Source organism: Suricata suricatta, chromosome 11 (genome assembly GCF_006229205.1).
Source record: "Suricata suricatta isolate VVHF042 chromosome 11, meerkat_22Aug2017_6uvM2_HiC, whole genome shotgun sequence".
NCBI lineage: Eukaryota > Metazoa > Chordata > Mammalia > Carnivora > Herpestidae > Suricata > Suricata suricatta.
In genome coordinates, this window is record NC_043710.1 from 41323220 (window position 1) to 41341559 (window position 18340).

Here is an 18340-nt window from a genome sequence, read left to right on the forward strand (position 1 = left end):
ATCTAGTGTAGCAGAGCAGCTTGATTGAGCCACCCATGTTCCAGATAGTTTTATTTTCTTGATGGATCCTGAGGACATTTGAATACAGTAGAGTATGTAGAGTATCTTTTTTTTTTTAGATAGACTTTTTATCAGATTGGTCAGTATTAATCAATGAAAGCTGATCTCAGGACACCAATAATTTTCTGAAAAAAGCAGAACTCCACAGTCTACATAGGTGGTTTGATTAATGTGTACTTTCTTGTACAAAATTCCTTCTTGCCTATTGGTGATTGGGATACATCACTATAATGCAATGTGGTGACTGGAATAATGAAATCTGTGCATTCCTATAAGTCTTCCAAGCAACATGTTGTTGAAAGCAATGTATATATTATATAGCATACAGTCTTTTCCAGGACTGATTTGAACTTTTTATGACTAGAATGATATACATCTTCAGGTCATTCTATATCAGCTTGGATAACATGGTAGTACCTGTGATAGGGAGCATTTTGCTTTGGAAGGAGGAAGCTGGGATTGTATTTTAACTCTTCCTGCTCTACCTTCTTAGGCTAATTTGGATAGGGTTGTTTCCATAAAGGCAACTTTAACATAATGAATCATTTGAAGATGAGATTGAAAGGGCTCTCTTTGATTATTGAGTCAAACCACCTGCATTAAGCAGGAAAGAGCCTACTCTGTTCCTTACATGAACATACCTAATCTTTCTTGAACACGTCTAATGAATGTGCCTTAATTATCTTGATATGCAAATTATCCCACTGTTTGATTGTCCTCTGCAATAAGTTTTCCTTGCTTTCCAAGAGAAATGTAACCTTTCAAAAGAAGAACAACTTCAAGCTATTATTGCTTTTGTTAATATAGCTTTCAGTGTGATGACATTTATTTTTTATACTATTAACCTTTTAAGTATTATTTTGGTATTACTGCATTCTCATGACCTCTAGGCATTATTTTTCTAGGTGATGCAAATTGAGTTCAATAATATATCTCTGTGTAAACCACATTCTCAAATCCAAGGTATAAATTATAAACCTTTGCTAATAAAATTTTACAATCAGGTAAAAATTAGAAATGAATATTTATGCATTTCATTTATCTTCTTTATATTTCATTAACATCCTAGAAAATGGGAAGCCTTATTTAATAAAATGATTGGGAATTATTTTGTAAACTTTTGCTTTCATTATAATTTAACTCTGATTTGTTTTCACTGCCAGTGTACTTAGAGTACCTAGGATACAACATTCTCAAGTTTACAAACTTCTGGGGAGAAATGGGTCTTCCTTTAAGATAGACTATGGTGGTATAAAAGAAGAGATTCATTACCTTGAAACACACAAAATGAGCATTTGGGGGGCATTTACTGTTATTTAGGAAGTTTTTGTTTAGCTCTAGTGGTGGCTTAGTAGCTTTTTACAGAAGGACTGGTTTAGCTAGGATTAAGCTAATGTAATTCATAAACAAATTGAGAAAAGTTTGCTCCTGAATTCAGTGTTAATATGCGGGCCATCTGTTTTTGAAACTATTTTGTTCCTGGTGTGCTTCTACGAAACATAACTCTCTCATTTTTTTTTTTTTTTTGGTTCTTATACTGGTATATTTTGTATGTGAAGTTGATTGTAGCTTATTTGCCTTTCTGAAATTGTCAGTAAGAATAAAATTTCACTGTCCTTTTGACTACTGTTCCTTGGATCCATGAGGACTGACACAGTAGAGCAAGGAATGTACCTGAATCTGAGTTTTTTGGGTATTTGGAAGTTAGAGAAAAAAATATAAATTCATGCATTTGTTCCCTACCCACCACCCCTTGAGAAAGAGCCTGGGCTCTAAGACTATAGGTAAGCCATCAATTCAAAGTTGTGTGCTGCTCCCAAGCATGGCAATGTATAGCTTTCAGACATTGAGGGCACCTGATGACAGAATTAGACCTCTACTTACTGCTTTCTGGTAAATTGGTGACATTTTTCTGCCTACTTTCCCTTTTCCTGGAAATATAAATACAGATAGATAGAATAGATGCTTTGTTAGCAACACAGCCTCTGACGTATCATTTTTAGTCTCTTTGTACTGGTTCTATGTGTTAAAAACTTAGTGGGAACAAACTATAGAAATGATCCCTGTAATATATAAGTCTAATTACATGAAATAGAAGTTGGTGTTTTGATTTTTTACTTTGATTTTCTGTTTGGAGTGTCATTGTAACTACTGTACTGTAAATGATGGAAAATAAGTGCATATGTTAAAAAATTGTGTTATATTAAAAAAAATAAATAAAAAAAAATAAAAAGTAAAAAAAAACTTAGTGGGAGAGGTGATTTTAAAATTTCTGGATTATCAAGAGTTTCTTGTTAAGCCTTTACATGTATTTGACATAGCAGAATGAAACTTGAAATCTTTTGTGGTAGACTTCTCTAAATTGGGACCCTCACTGGGCAAGGTCCAGTGGAGAGAGGTGTTAGTGTCCCCAGAGAAGCTGCAAGGTCTCAGTGTGTTTGACAGAGACAGAGACAGCAGTTTGTTCTCTAGTTCTTCCCTGGACGAACAAGGCCATGGGAGGGCTTCAACATTAATAGAGTAGGATCTCTGTTAAGTAACAAACGGATTGAAACAGGCCTTAATTGGGGTCTGTTCATTTTTAATATTAAGATTTGTGAGATATAAAGGGCATGTGCTGAGCTACTTTTTATGTGATCCCAGTCTCCTCATTTTTAGATAGAAAACCAAGACATAGGTAATTATTATACCAATATTTGTTTCTGGGGGCTTAATTACTACCCTTTTCTTAGTCAATCTCAACTACCTTACATTTTTTCCTAAAAGTTGTATATCTTATTTTTTCTGAAGTTACTCTGATACCCTTGAATGATTGCAGATCCCCTTCTCTTACAATGGCCCAGGTTTCTGTCTTGAATTAAGGATAGGTTTCCCAGAAGCTAGATTAAATAGCATTTCAACAGATTACTTGTGTCATACTAAAAGCCCTCCTCTTCCCTGTTAATTCTGAGCCAGTGTCATACAAGAGGTTCCTGGTGCCGTGAATCTCCTATTTTTAAGGCTATTTGCCTGTTTTTGGTACTAGTTAGGAAGGTTTTTTACTTCACCTCCTTTGCTTCAGCTTCAAAATTCTGGTGTCTGGGTTTGTCCACTATTTCAAAGTACTCTTCATTATTCCTCATTTGGGTGATGGCAATCTGACTGATACCTGGATCCAGTGATGTACATATAACTCAAGCATCCGCCGTGGCCTTTGGGTCCATTTAAAGCACACTAACTGCTTTGCTGATTCTACATAAAGAATACAATTATTTTCATAAGTGCACTAGATCTTCTGAAATGGGGAAGAAAGAGAAATACAACTGCAGAGGAGGACACCATGAAGATAATAGGATTGACACTAGAGTAAGTAGCTATCTCATAAGAATCACTCTAGGGAATTGTTTGAGACTCTCCATACATAGAAACTTGCTTTATTAAAACTTGTCCAATTATACTTCTCCAACTTCTGCATAATCACATCCCTTATTCCCTAAAGCCTCAGATGGTGAAAAGCAAGCAAATAAATAAAAATTCTTGATTTAGTGGAAATGTTTTCCTTGAGATTATTTAGAGGAGACATAACTTAGAAGAAAGGGCATTGTCTTATTTATGTCTGTCACTAATTTGCTGTATGACTTTACGGAAGTCACTTTATATCTTTGGGCTTCAATTTCCTCATCTCAAAAATGAAGGATTTGAACGGTGTAATCACCAAGTCTCTTGCTTAACTTTCTGGGCTTCAAAGTTAAAATTGTCGTAGCCAACTCAACCTAGCCTGGTAGTGTCAGTTGAGTATCGTATGGTAGTTTGAATACTAATGAATTGCCAAATGAAAGTAACTGTCTGGGGTTGGTAGACACACAAATGAGCTAAAAAGCTAAACCTTGATAGAATGTTTCCCATGTGTTGATCTAACAGGCCTGCCTGCCTGAAAGATCTTCTCACTGTTCCATTACCAAAAACTGATAAAATATTCTCATCTCTGGGGCTGCCTGTCCCATGACATTAGATGTTTAAAGTCTGAAGTCTCTAAGGCAGTGGTAGTGTGCCTTAATTCTCTGTTTAGAATATTGAGTACATTTAGTTCAGGGCACTACTGTTTGAGAGAGGGAGAAACAAATTAAGACATACACAGGGGAAAACAATCAGGATGGCTGAACCATATCTTATGAGGAAGAAATCAGGGATGTTTTGCCTAGAAAAAAGAGAAGATACAAGGATACTATAATAGCTGTGTGTTTTAAAATGTTGTCATTCTAAATGCTTACATGGGATATAAAATGCTGAAAGATTATTAGTATTTTATTAAGTGTTAATATAATGACATTCTGTAATATTCTCTTATTAATATTCTTATTGATAAGAATGTTTGACAATCCTTCATGGATGGAATGGACTGCTTTGGGATGTATTACATCTTCCATTATTGGAGGTGTTTAAGGAGAGGCCTAAAAATTACTTGTAAGGGATATTGTAACAGTGAACATCACTACCACAAACGTCACCATTTAATGAACACTTATGCTGTAATAAGTACTGTTCTAAGTGTTTTTATTTTATGAATTCATTTAGTTTTCATAACAATGCTGTGAAAGAGGTTCTGTACTGCTGTTATCACTCCCATTTTAGAGATGAGGAAATTAAGACACAGAGGGGGTAAGTAACTCATCTCCATTATATGGCAGATAGATGGAAAAACTGTGAATTAACTGCAAAATCTGGGCCAGAGAGCCTGTATTTTCTTAACTATTATACCACTTTGTTTTTCTGCACAGGGGATGAATCCTAGATGGGATTGAGCAATTGGATTTTTAAGGACCTTTGAATCTTGAGATTTTGATTCAATATGTGAAGCTGATATGTATAGATGAGGCAAAGCTTTTCTATGTGCTTGTCTTGACAAGTTGGGGAATTTAATATTTTTTCTGTATTTTATTTCCATTTATTAAATATCATGGTGATGAGGACATTTAAAAAAACTTAGTATTTTAATTTTTTTCTTTGAATCAAAATAATACTTTAAAACAATGGCTTTTATTTCTTAGGTTTTAGGAATCATGACACTTTAGCAAACAGTGGTAATAAATTTATATTCTGATGAATAATGAATAAATTTATTATTGAACAGTATAATAATAGTGTAAAGTGGCATGGTATTGTGCTAACTTTGAGAATGCTATATAAATCTAATATATTCTAGCAAGTTTCAGGGTTTTTTAAAGTTTATTTTTTTATTTTGAGAAAGAGAGCCTGAGTGAGTGGGTGTGGGGCAGAGATAGAAAGGAGACAGAGAATTCCAACCAGGCTCTGTGCTGGCAGCTCAGTATATGGGGCTCAAACCCACGGACCTTGAGATCATGATCTGAGCTGAAATCGTGAGGCTTAAATCTGTGAGCCATGAGATCATGACCTGAGTCAAAATTGAGAGTCAGAGGCTTAAAGGACTGAGCCACCTAGGTGCCCCCAAGTATCAGTTTTAATAAAAGAGAAAAAGAACAATACTTTGTTTTACTAATAAAGTTAATGATATTTTGTCAGGAATAACTGGCTGTTAATTGGAACTAAATTCAGTATTTTCATTTATTCAAGCTTCCTTAAACCGATGCTTTTCCTTAAAATATGTCACATTAGAGAAAAACATACTCTTTCCTCTGAGAAAGAACCTATAAATGTTAGCAATTTAGTTTTCAGCATATTAAAAAGGTTACATTTCCTTTGTTAGCAAGAAGTTATTGGACCTAGATTAGGTAAAGCTTTATCTGTCAGTCACCCCATAATACTGTAGTAGAATGTGTCTTATAAAACACAGTTATCAGGTAGTTTTGGGCTTATCAAAAAGGAGTGTTTGAAGGTGAGAATCAGAAAAAGCAGTACATATCTACTGTATGTATTTTAATATATTTTAATTAAGTTATGTATATATACTATATATAGCACATATACTATATACATATAACCTAATTAAAATGCATGTGTATATGTAATATACCTTGAATGCTTAATCAAAACTTACAATATATAAAATGCAGTCCACACAAAAGGAGGGATATAGAGCCATCTGTTCTGGGAGAGAAGATTGACCACTGACATGGCTGAGTTGCTAGTACACCAACTTTTAGTTGGTTTTATTATTGTGTTTAATTTCTTTACAGACATTGCATTCCATTAATTTCCTTCAGTCAAAGATTACCAGGAACATACCTGTAATTGAGCAAATTGGGCTATTACTCATTACAATCAGAAGAACACATACCACAGAGGATCACTGAATAAGAAAGTATTCAAAAGAACATTTTGTAGGATTTGGGTTTTATTTGAGTGATCTGGGGTAGAGTCTAAGGAAACAGAAGCTTGCATAGATAGGAGGCTGTCAGAAATCAGGGACAAACCTATAATTTGGTATCCCAATAATCTTATCTAGGGGGGTGGGTAGACTAGAGTGAGGTTAAAGCTATAATTGGAAAAGCAGTATAACTGAAATGGAAAACACAAAAACAAAATGACAAGAGTGCAATAAGAGTGGACACATTTTATTCAGCCTTGCTAATGGGTGGAGGAAAGAGTACGAGAGGATAAGACTCTGTTCCTACAGTTAGATTGGGCAGGAGGTAGGGAAGTTGATTCATGCAGCTGCATAGAGAGGCTATCTCCCAGTCATTTCTCCCAGCACCAATGACTTCCATTTGTATGTAGGTTTCAACTCCATTATGGAGGGCAAGATTCCATTCCTGACCTATTGTCTCTGCTTGTCTCAGTTCCTGACATCTTATCTGACTTTTGCAGCCTCAGCCTACAGCTTTCTTCTGTTTGCAGTTGTGACTGCGCTTTCATATTCTTGGTCAAGGTTCAGTTGGCAACCCAGATGAATTAGAGCACTGGTGCACTGTAGCTGCTCCAGGATAGAATGGAGATAATCCATATGCAGTTAGGTTAAATGGGAATTGACAGTATGTATCCCAAGAAAAGCTAATTGCAAATGCTAAGGTTATTGGAGTTTTGTGAGGGGTCAGGTCTTGATGGAATTCATTTGGAATGACTTTATATTAATTTTATATTGGTTTGTGATATTTGAGCATTGATATGGAAGAGAGTAATGTCATGTAGTATTTATAATTATACTTAGATTAACAAGAATAAATTAAAACCTCAAAATGGTGCCAGTGGTCATCATGACTGTATTTTCAGAATTAAAAATTGAAACGCAAGACAATTGGACAAAGGACATTTTAATTTAATAATAAGAGTAGTTATCATTGTCCCCTGAGCACTTTATATATTATTCATTTCTTACAGCACTATTTGAGGATATAATTTTAACCCCATCCTGTAGAAAGGCAGAGTCTAAGTCCCACCCTCTTGACTATGTGCCAGCCTGATGACTTACTGTTGAATAGATTGCACTGACAGTTACATGGCATGAGTCTCCAGACTAGGTTAGAAAGTCATTTGACTCTTTCTGAGGGTATACACCTTTGTAAATCTGAGCTACAATGTAAGAAGTCCAACTAGTCTGAAACCAAAATCCTGGAGAGAAGAGGTCACGTGAAGAGATCTCATAGAGACAGAGAAAGATGTCCATGAAACCCCAGCTTCCAGCTTCACACTCTAGAAGTATTCACATTTGTGAATAAAACTTTGATATGACTCCAACCTTAGCTACTGACTTACTGGCAGCCTCATGAGAGACTTTAAGACAGAATCACCCAGCCCAGATGCTGCTGAATACCTGATCCACAGAAACCATTAAAAAATGATTATTATTGTTTTAAGCCCTGTCTTAGGGTGATTTTTATACAACAGATAACTAATATAAGGTACTTCTTGGTAACTCTTGGATTAGGGTTAATAACAAAGTGGAATTCATGTCTCAAAAGAAAAAGATTTAGAAGGTAGGTGTAATTGGAATTATGGCATCTTTTACTGTTGAGAGTGACTTTATGATAGCCTTGTGGAATGGGTAAAGCACTGGATTTGGAGTCAGAAAACCTACATTTGGATTTTAAACTAGTTCTGCCAGTTCTACCTGTGTGATAGGAGGGAAGCTACATGACCTTTTGAGTGTTGCTTTTCTTCTTGCTAAAAATGAAGATAGAGAACTTTGGTATTCAGTCCTTGGCAACACATTTTTAGAACAATGTCTAGAGACTGGATTGAATCAGAGGAGATGAAAGAGCTGGAAACCATGTCAAATGGGAAATGGGTAGAAAATGGAGGAGTGTCACTTAGAAAATAACTATTAATTCAATCCCTCCCTTAAGATATTTAAACAACTCTAATTATGAAAGAGGAAATAGATTGATGTTGTGCATCTTTTGAGGGTAAATGGGAAACAAAGGGTGATAATTATAAGGATCTAGACTGCAAGGATTCCTTTTTAAATAATTAAATTTATTAGAAAATATTATTTGAGAGCCTCGGCTGCAGAAATGCCAAGGAAAGAAAGCTTGGTTATTTTTCTGGGTTCAATACAGGGAGATTATAATATACTAACTCTCTAGACATCTTCAAGGGAGTTGATTTTTTTTTCTTAAATTCTATTTTATATTTCCTTCAAGCATCTCTTCATAAAACTATTTTTGTTTTTCTTTATTACATAAACTGTGTTCATCAATGATAAATTAGAAAACACATAAAGCAAAAGGAAATAAAAATTACCAGATCTCATTACCATTGAGAAATTGCTATATTGTATATCTTCCCAGTGTCTTATTTGTTTTGTAGCCATGTTTACTCATAAGCACACATACAACAAAACTGAGGTTATGTACTAACCTAACTACGATTATTTTTTCCCCTACTTTATAGATCTTTATTTGTAAATAAATTGTTTCTACATTTTTTGGTATTCATGTTCAACCTTGACAACACTATTTATTACCTCCTTAAAAGTAGTATTTATAATAGAATATTTGCAGAATATGGATGACTTTGAAAAGAAGATTAAAACTACCTATTATCCCAGTATTCTGAGTTCTGTTAACATATTCTTGGACATTCTGGTGCCTTTTCTTCTGTATATAACTTTTACTAAAAAATGTATATTGATGTTTCTCACTAACATACTTTTTACTAGCAATACATTATGAATATTCTCCCATGTCACTACATTTTCTGCAAAAATATGATTTTCAATAATTTCAAATTACTCTACCATCTGGACCAAACCATAATGCCCTCAAATGATCCCTACAATTGGATATGCAGATTGCCCCTAATGGTTCATTACTGTAAACAACACTATATTCAACATATATAATACTGTTTTTAATGGTTGTGTGGTATTCCATTGTGTAGCTATGTCATCTTTTATTAAATGAATCCTTTATTTTTTTAATGTTTCAGTTCCCAATATTTTGCTTAAATAAGCAATCCTGTCACTATTAGAACAAATCTTTACTCTCAGCCTTTTTTTTTTATTATTATTCTTGACATATTTGGTGAATAGTTATTTCAAGTTCAGCAGCTGGTGATGTACTTAACATTTTGTTATATGCTCTGGGGGCATATAGAAGAAACATGAGACATGGCCCCAATCCTTCAAGTGTTAAAATTTAGTTGCAAATATGACTAATACATGCAAAATAGTAATGAATAATTTATTTTAGTTTATTATTAAATGCTAAGTTGTGTGGTTCTGATTAAGTGCTTCGATGTGTAGTTCAGGGGGTAGGAGGGTAGTGAAGCCCAGGATAGTCAGGCAGGACTTCAAGGATGAAATGCAGTTTGATCTGAGCTTTGAAGAGTGGGTTGAGTGAATAGTCAAATAGAATGTGATCCATTCTAGAGGAAAGGAACATCAGCACAAAAGCTCAGAAATGTGTGTGTTTGATATAGTCACAATACCATGAGAAGGCTATTTAAGTTTAATGTCTTTTTATCACCACTGCTGAGCAATCAGTTCTGAATAACAACTTCTGAAAAATCTGGGCAGTATTTATTTTAATGTTTTTTTCCAGTTTTGTTGAGATACAACTGACAATAACATTGTATTGGTTTAAAGTGTACAACATAATTATTTGACATATATGTATTGTGAAATGATTACCATAATAAGTTTAGTTAACATCCATCACTTTACATATGTTTTGCTTTTAATATTTACTTTCCTTATCTTCAGACATGGAAACCTCTTAATTAAATATTCCTAATTTGTGAAAATTGCTTGTGTTTTCTACACACTTTGCCCAATGACTATTTTTTTGTACTACTGTGTGTTTTTCAGTTATCTGCACATAATTTTGTACTGTATTTAATTCATTTCCAGCCAGAAAGCCCTTTAGATAATCTGAATCAATGTTGCTCTATTTTTTATATTAGGATTGGGATCCTTTTAAATAATATTTCAAAAATTATCTCCCCTGTTAGGTTTGGTGATGCCACTGAGGTTGGGAGAAAACACATTTATAGTAAATTGCCTTTGAAAGAACTAATGCTAACTCAGGCTTTTTGTCATGTTCATTTGTTCATTCATGTTATACAGTTATGTTTTCACAAGAAAGAACAAAAGAAGAGAAGTAATCTCTTTTAAGTAATTTTTAAAAATCACAAGTAACTGGCCTTCTTTAAAATGTGCATAATTATATTCACATTATAACATTAAGGCAAAGCACATTTATTTTATTGCCTTCATAGGAAATCAGCATTAAAGGAACCATGCATCAGAATCACTTAGGATATTCATCAAACATCATATTCCTGGTGGGCCCTACTCTTGGCGGGATAGAGGGAGGTGAGGGAATCTGCATTTTAACATACTTGTAGGGAATTCTAAACATTGAAGTTTGAGAATCATTGTTTTAGCAAAATCCTTTCTCAAACCTCTCCTCCACAGCTGTGCTGCAGTGACCTGCAGCACGACTCGGCAAATATCATTGGGCATCTTTCCTCAAATTCGTATTTCGTAGGACTTATTTTGTTTTTAGGAAATTACATAAGTTGAGTTTTTTTCTTAATAAAACTTACTTAAAAGTTACCTAGCCACTTTATAAAAAAGCAAAACTAAAAACGAAACTAGAGATTCTTTGTCAAGTTGTTTTCCCTCTATTTTGGCATTGTTGGCTTTTATCCAATAGTATTCTCTTCATTATAAGTGTTTGGACTTAGTACCCCTTTACTCAAATGAACTGCTTATAGATCTCCATTCATGACAGACCATCATTCCCTAAGTTTTAGAAAGTTAAAAAGCGAGGGAAATAAATGGTAAAATTTACACCTTTCCATTGTTCTTAATGATGGTGTAAGATGACTTATATGACTTAAGCCACTGATGATTTTATCCACTGCCTAAGTTAGTGTCTGGTGATATATTGCAAGTAACTGTTACTGCATAATAATCCCAAAACACTGAAAATAAGCTTTATTCCTGCCCTATACAATGACAAAAATACTAAATGCCAACATTTATTGAGTACAGTTATCTCATTTAATTTATGTGGAAATTTACTTCTCTAGTCTCCATTTTCCTTTTCTCCCCCTTTCCCTACCAGTTATTACTGTAACTTTTGCCTCATATTTCTTCCTCTGCTTCTTAAAGCTTGCTGGGCTTGTTTGTGAAGAAGGAGAGAGATATAGGAGTAATTAAGATTGTTGCACTTCTGATGAGAATCACAAAGGCTAACTGCTTTACATACAGTTTTTCATTGGTCAAGAGAATATCCATGCACAGACAGATAAGGTGAATGTAATGGGCGATGGCTGCATAATAGTTGCTTCCAACCCTCAGTTCTGATTTAGAGAGATATAAGAACATTTTCTTCCTGTAAACTTTTAGGTGTTTATTATTTTCAGTCTCAGATTTGCATTTTTACCTTGCAGACGAATCTAATCCTTTTACCAGTTAACTAACTTCCCTGTACTGTGAAGTAATTCTTGTGCAAATATTTCTGTAATAGACTTGTCCTTTTTAAAACCAACCAAACAAACAAAAAACCATAAAAGTGAACCACTTTTAAATGTGTGTGACTATGTGCTAAAATGTAAGTGGTAAAGATAAGGAATAGAATAAAATTTTTTAACTTTGACCGATGTGTAGTTAGGGAAAAAAGTGATTCTCCTGAAACCCTAGTGGACAAAAATATTCAGGTTGGTTAACTTTCTGGCACTGATTTAGAATTTTATATGTTTTCTGTTGAATACTTAACATTGGATATTGAGGCAAATTTCTCTATTGATTCTAAATTCAAGGATAATGTTATTGTGATGTACATATTTTTTAGGCTGTGGGAAGAGCATTTAACAAAAGTGTCAATGAAAAGAAAAACTTTGCCCATCTTAGTAATAAACAATTATTGAATCCAAACTATTTTAAATGCAAGATGTAAGAATAAGTAGTCAGTGTCCATATTAAAATTAAGTTTTTGAACCACTTGGATTGGTTTCTAATTAAAAAATAAAACAATTTGAATCTGCAATTTCAGGGAAGTTCTTTTGATAATCACTTCTTTAATATTTAGAATTTTTAAAGCAAAGATGGTTACTATTATTTGTTGATCTAAGCCTCATACGCTGTCATTCTGAGTTTAGGATTTTTCTTCAACTATGTGCAAAGAAGCAAATGTTCTAATGGTTTTATTTTATTTTGTTTTTTTAGGAGTCAGAGAATAATAAGTTATGTTCCCTATATTCCTTCCGAAATACCTCTACCTCACCACATAAGCCTGACGAAGGGAGTCGGGACCGCGAGATAATGACCAGTGTTACTTTTGGAACCCCAGAACGCCGCAAAGGGAGCCTTGCCGATGTGGTGGACACACTGAAACAGAAGAAGCTTGAGGAAATGACTCGAACTGAACAAGAGGGTATGTGTGGACTTAACTATGGGCTTTATTCTTTTAAAGATTCCAGGCCTTTCAAAAAAATGAGTGGGATTTCAAGGGCCAAAGCAGTGCGTAATTGGCACTAGCTAGGAAAAAGTTATTCAGAGGTTACCATGGTGATGGCAGATTGTGATCCATTGAGAGTATTAAGCAGATAGCTCCATTTTTCTAAACTTTGTGCATTTTATTTGGTTCTTATGATAACAAATTAAGGTTTTAAACTGACTGCAAGCCTTACCCTTGAAAAAGATGTAGTATGGGAACTTTTGCAGCTGCAACTTACTTTTTCATTTTTCTCCTTTACATCCTTTTGATGGATAGTATTTTATTATGAAAAGAGAAACTGTTTAGAAAGAAAAAAACAAAAATAAAATGAATTTATTTCTCCTTATTTTTATAAATATTACAAATATATGAATGTTATTCTTTCACCTTCAAATGTAGAATTGAGAATTGAGGTGTCTAATATTGTGAAAGTTAAATACTCTAGTGGGAAGTGCTGTGACACATGACATCTATTGCAGATCCCATGTCTCATCTACCTTCTCTACTCTTTCAAGAGTCCACTTAGGTTCATGTAGGTCCTAAACAACAGATGAAAAAAGACTCTATCATAATATTTTTAAATTGAATAAATCAAGCTTAAGGGATTGCTATACTTATGTATGTTCTTTTATTCTTTATGTATAGATTTTAGACTTTGAAATGTAGGGTAGTGAATGGTTCTTGATATTGCTAACATTATAAGTTACATTTAGACTTCAGTGACACTATCAAGAAGTGGGTATATAAGGGAATTTTTCATGTAACTTAATTTTATTCCTCTAAGGGCTTAAAAGTTTAAAAGTTTCAAATTAATTTTTGTGGATGTGTCCATCACATCAACACAAAAAGAAGTTTCTAAAATGTGTTACATGCTTCCCTAACTTATCAACCCGATGATATGGCACAAAATGTAAATGCTTTTTGATGACTCAGGATCATGATGACTATGAACTCCAGTCTTAAAATTATGTGACCCTGTATAAATTCTTCAGTCTGAGCCACAAAATTTAAAATTTGGGATGATACTAATACTTGGTAACTCAAACACTTTGAGAATTAACTATAATAATGAATATAGAAGTCTCATGAACAGTAAACTACATAATCTTGGGGTATTGTGATGATTACCATATTACATATGTCAATTATATTTTTATGCTATAGTGTAAAGATGCCCCCAGAAATCATTGAGATAATAGGACTGTTTGGATTTATGGTTATTTCTCTGTAATTATGAAACTTTGGAGTGCTGTGTCTGCTTGCTATAGGTATCTTTTTTGGGGGGTGTGTGTGTGTGTTGTGTGTGTGTGTGTGTGTGTGTGTGTGTATGTGTGTGTTGGTTTCTTCTTTTTCAATAACAGGTTTTAGGATGTTACTTTTTGCTTTGTTGTGAATAATTTAGAATGTCTTTCATTTTTCATTTATAAATTATGAAAATATATGATCGTGACCTCTGGACCATGTGTAAAATATAAACATATAGGTCTGGGTGAGTTGCTTAGAGATCTTGGGTAACATACATGATTTTTAGTGCATGGACCTCTTGCTTCTCAGACACTTTGTTTCCTCCTACTTGGCTATGTTCTAGAATGATTGAGGCTGTGAGATCAATAATGTTTGATTAAGTGAGATTGCTAGATTATTTTTAATTATGGATTACCAAAAATATCGTTTTAGTTCTAGAAGGAAGTGGACTTCAAGATAATTTAGAGAACTCTTTAATGCAAAAATAAATTGATTTGTGATGATTTTTTTGGGGGGTGTGGACTTTGAGAGAATTTAAAATAATTTTTATCTTGCAAGTCATAGTTAGTTTTATGTTCTTTCTCTTTATTACTGTGTGTCAAAGATTTGATACAACAGAGGCACTTGCTAGATGACACTTCTCTTTTAAGAGAACTCTATCACTATATTCCTACTATCAAAGAATATTTTTATGTACTTTACTGAACTTTGTTTCCAGTATATAAACTATATACATTTTAGGCATCAGAAAACCAGGCATTTTTTAGTGTGTATTAATGTATACATTAAGTATAAATACAAAGTGATAAAAGTAGGCTTATCAAAACTTACACATTTTACAAATCTGAGAGGAATGCTGAATATAATGTATGAAAGAAACAAAGCTCAAAATGTTTTGACAAACTGAAAATGTGAACTTAAAACTGACCTATCAAGATAAAATTTAATACATCAAGTCTAGAGAATGTGACTAAAACTCCTAGCTGCACAAATAATTACTGAAGGAAATTCAAGTAGCAGACACATAAATTTTTTAAAAAGCTTATGAGGTTTAGGTGACAGAAAGTGCACTGGGGTCAACATTATGAATATTGCCCCAAATTTGCCAATGCTGTCTCAGTCAGCATTAACAGAATTACAGTATGTAGCATTCAAGAAGTGGTAGTCCCACTGAATTCCTATTCAATAGAATGCACCTGAATTATTGTGTCGGGTTGAGAATTACCACACTGTAAGAGGGACTCAAAAGCATAGGGATATTGTCAGAGGAGAACAGGTGACATGATAACAGACATACAATTATATAATAAGAGGAATGGTTGAAGGAACTAGTATTATTAATCCCAGAGAAAATAGATCAAGGATGATAGGATGGTTATTTTTAAAGATTAAATTCATGTGGCGGAAGAATATGGTTTATTCTATGTAGCTCCATAAGGATAGAATGAAGATCAGTGACAAGAAGTTGCAAGGAACTGGATTATCATTTATAACAGGATTAATTGTCTAACAGTTGTACCTGTCCATGTATGGAAGTCTTCTTTGGAAGATAATAAATTGTCCTTGGAGGCTTGTGGCAATCTTAATTGATATTTTAATAGGGCTAGGGGACAGAAGATTGGTCTTTTTCTAATGCCAAGGCTCTATACAATATTTTATAGCTCTTCATATACGTGTATATATTTAGAGCTCTAATCAAGAACTACATAGAATCATGATTATTTTCTGTAAGTTTTCTTTTTATTTTACAAGGTGCTATATTAGAACTCAGGGATTCTTACCTGCTTACTGGTTTTTTTGTTTGGTTTTTTTTTTTTTTTTTTTTTTGCCTTGGATTCCTTTGGTAGTCTGGTGAAGCCTACAGGTTATTTTTTAGTTTAAGTAGATAAAGTAAAATCATGGAATTATAAAGAAAATGAATTATATTAAAATATTAAATAATTTAAAAATTTTGTGATATGGTAGAAAGTGCTACTTTACTAGTGCATTAAACAACAAGATCTAAGGGAAGGACTCAAAAAATCAAAAATTTAAAGTAGTGATAAACATAAAAGATATTTTGATACATTGTTAACAAGTTCAATGTGATCTAAAAATACATTATAATTCTGTTGGTTACAGTATCACAGATACTATGAATATTTTATGGTTTGCTGCCTACGTTCACAATTTAAGGAAGTGCAAATTTTCAATTAGAGGTTAGTCAAAAAGGATTTTCTATCCAGATTCACCATCCAAGTCCCCCCCTGGATTCTGTAGAAATGAGAAAATACTAAGGGGTGTAAATGGAAAAGTTATTAGGAGATAGAATTGTTAGGAGTTGACATTTAAGTGAGGAGACCAAGGGAGAAGAATGGTTCAAATGTTGATCAGAGTTTTTAAACTTTGTGTGAATAGGAGGGTGTTAATATAATTAATAAAAAAAATAAAGGAACATGTTTTAAAGATGGGAGCCATGAAGATTTCTATTTTTTATTGTGAGTTTGATTCCCAATTTTAATTATCTTTGGAGCAATAGTACAGAATAGTATAACAGGATTTATGATTCTGTAATAACTATATTTCAGCTCTAAGGACCCACCAATATTTGCCTGGACTTGACCCTTTGAAGCCCTAGGTCCGTCTTCTCATGTGGGACAGCTCTTGTCCCATGAGACATAGAAGAGCTTTCCAAAGACCTTACTCACCTCTCCCTCACCTCTGTTTTCTGGTTTGAAGGCCATACCTTGTGAATGAAAAACCTGTGTGATTGACATAATAAGTGACTATTCCTGAGTCATTCTTGTCCTAGAGAATATTTTGACTCTGTCAGACTAAAAACCTTCCCTCTCACTCCCCCACCTATACCAGATCTATTAAAAATTCATTTATTATGGTCTATTTTAAAGCAATATCCACATTATAAAACAAAACTCTTCACATAGCATTAGGAAAGTTATTCTCTTACAGGCAGATTCTTTCATCAGCCAAGTAGTTGTTTGGTGTTTTATCTGCCATCCCTCAAAAAAATGCCTTCTTCAGAGCAGTGATTTGACTGGATTGCTGAAACACTGATAAACAAAGGTGTTCTGTCTGAAGTGTCTCTTCTGCAAGTGAGATTTGTGGGAATATAGACAAGGTTTCTGTTTTGTTGTAAATGTAACCTTGATTTTCTGATCATAGGTAGGTAGGAAGATAGATAGATGATAGATAGATAGATAGACAGATAGATAGATAGATAGATAGATAGATAGATAGATAGATAGATACATGGAAAGATGGATAGAATGAATATCAGAATCTACCTTTTAAAATACTGTTGATATTTGTGGGTAGAGTATGCAGAAAGGCTTTGATTATAGGTTCAGGTTAAAATGCTTCCAAGATAAAAATCCTTCAGCTGTGATTAAATGATGAATTTTAGTTATCCTTGTATCACCCATCGTGTTGCCAATGTAGCTGGGCTCTAACATAAGCGACAGTTGTCAGAAAATGAATACTTTAAAAAGGACTTCTATATCTAAATACATATATTTAATCAGAGAGTCCTTTGGCTTCTGAAAATAAGTTGTCTAATGAGAATTTCATTTGAGCAGCTGCGACTGAGGAGGTCAACAGGCATTGCCTAGGAGAATATGGCCCAGCTGGTTAAATCTGGTTGTTGTCGTGATTTAAATGGTCAAGTGCTGCTTGTAATCCAGGACCGTCTGTTTGTAAAGGGAAGAGTGAGTGCTTCAGCATAATGTACAGCTGTTTTAATCTCTCTTTAATAATAGCGCTTCAGCCACTATCATGTCTTGTGTATCATACTACTAAGTATATGATCCTGGGCCGGGTAAACCGGTTTGGGTCAGGTTCTGGAGGCATGCAAGGTTGGAGAGAAAGGGATACAAGGATATAAACTTCAACTCTCTGACAAAATAAAATCTTCTTTCCGACTTTTTGGCTCTTTTAAAAGACCTATTCTTTAGGTAATAATTACTGTGATCAAAAAGGAGTGACATAGCTTGTAGCTAGATGGAAACATTTGAATGAGTGAACTCTCCTTGATGGAGGCCATAAACTTAATGGAAAATATGCCGGGTCGCTACAGTTGTACAGAATGCATGTTGGACAGAAATTAGAGTATTTGTCCAGTAAGATTGTGTGCCACAAGCTATCACGATGGAGAAAGTATGTGGTTTCATTTGACTGTGTATGTGGAGAAAGGGCAG

At 33.9% G+C, this 18340-nt stretch overlaps 1 protein-coding gene across 5 annotated transcripts in view; it reads left to right on the top strand.

Moving 5' to 3' along the window:
- SOX6 (SRY-box transcription factor 6) overlaps positions 1–18340 on the top strand; it is a 372948-nt gene that overhangs the window by 7457 nt on the left and 347151 nt on the right. For all 5 annotated transcript variants that reach the window (XM_029957189.1, XM_029957193.1, XM_029957194.1 and 2 more), the window contains exon 2: positions 12632–12839. In XM_029957189.1, the coding sequence (XP_029813049.1) occupies positions 12632–12839 (208 nt within the window). The remainder of the gene's footprint in view (positions 1–12631; positions 12840–18340) is intronic.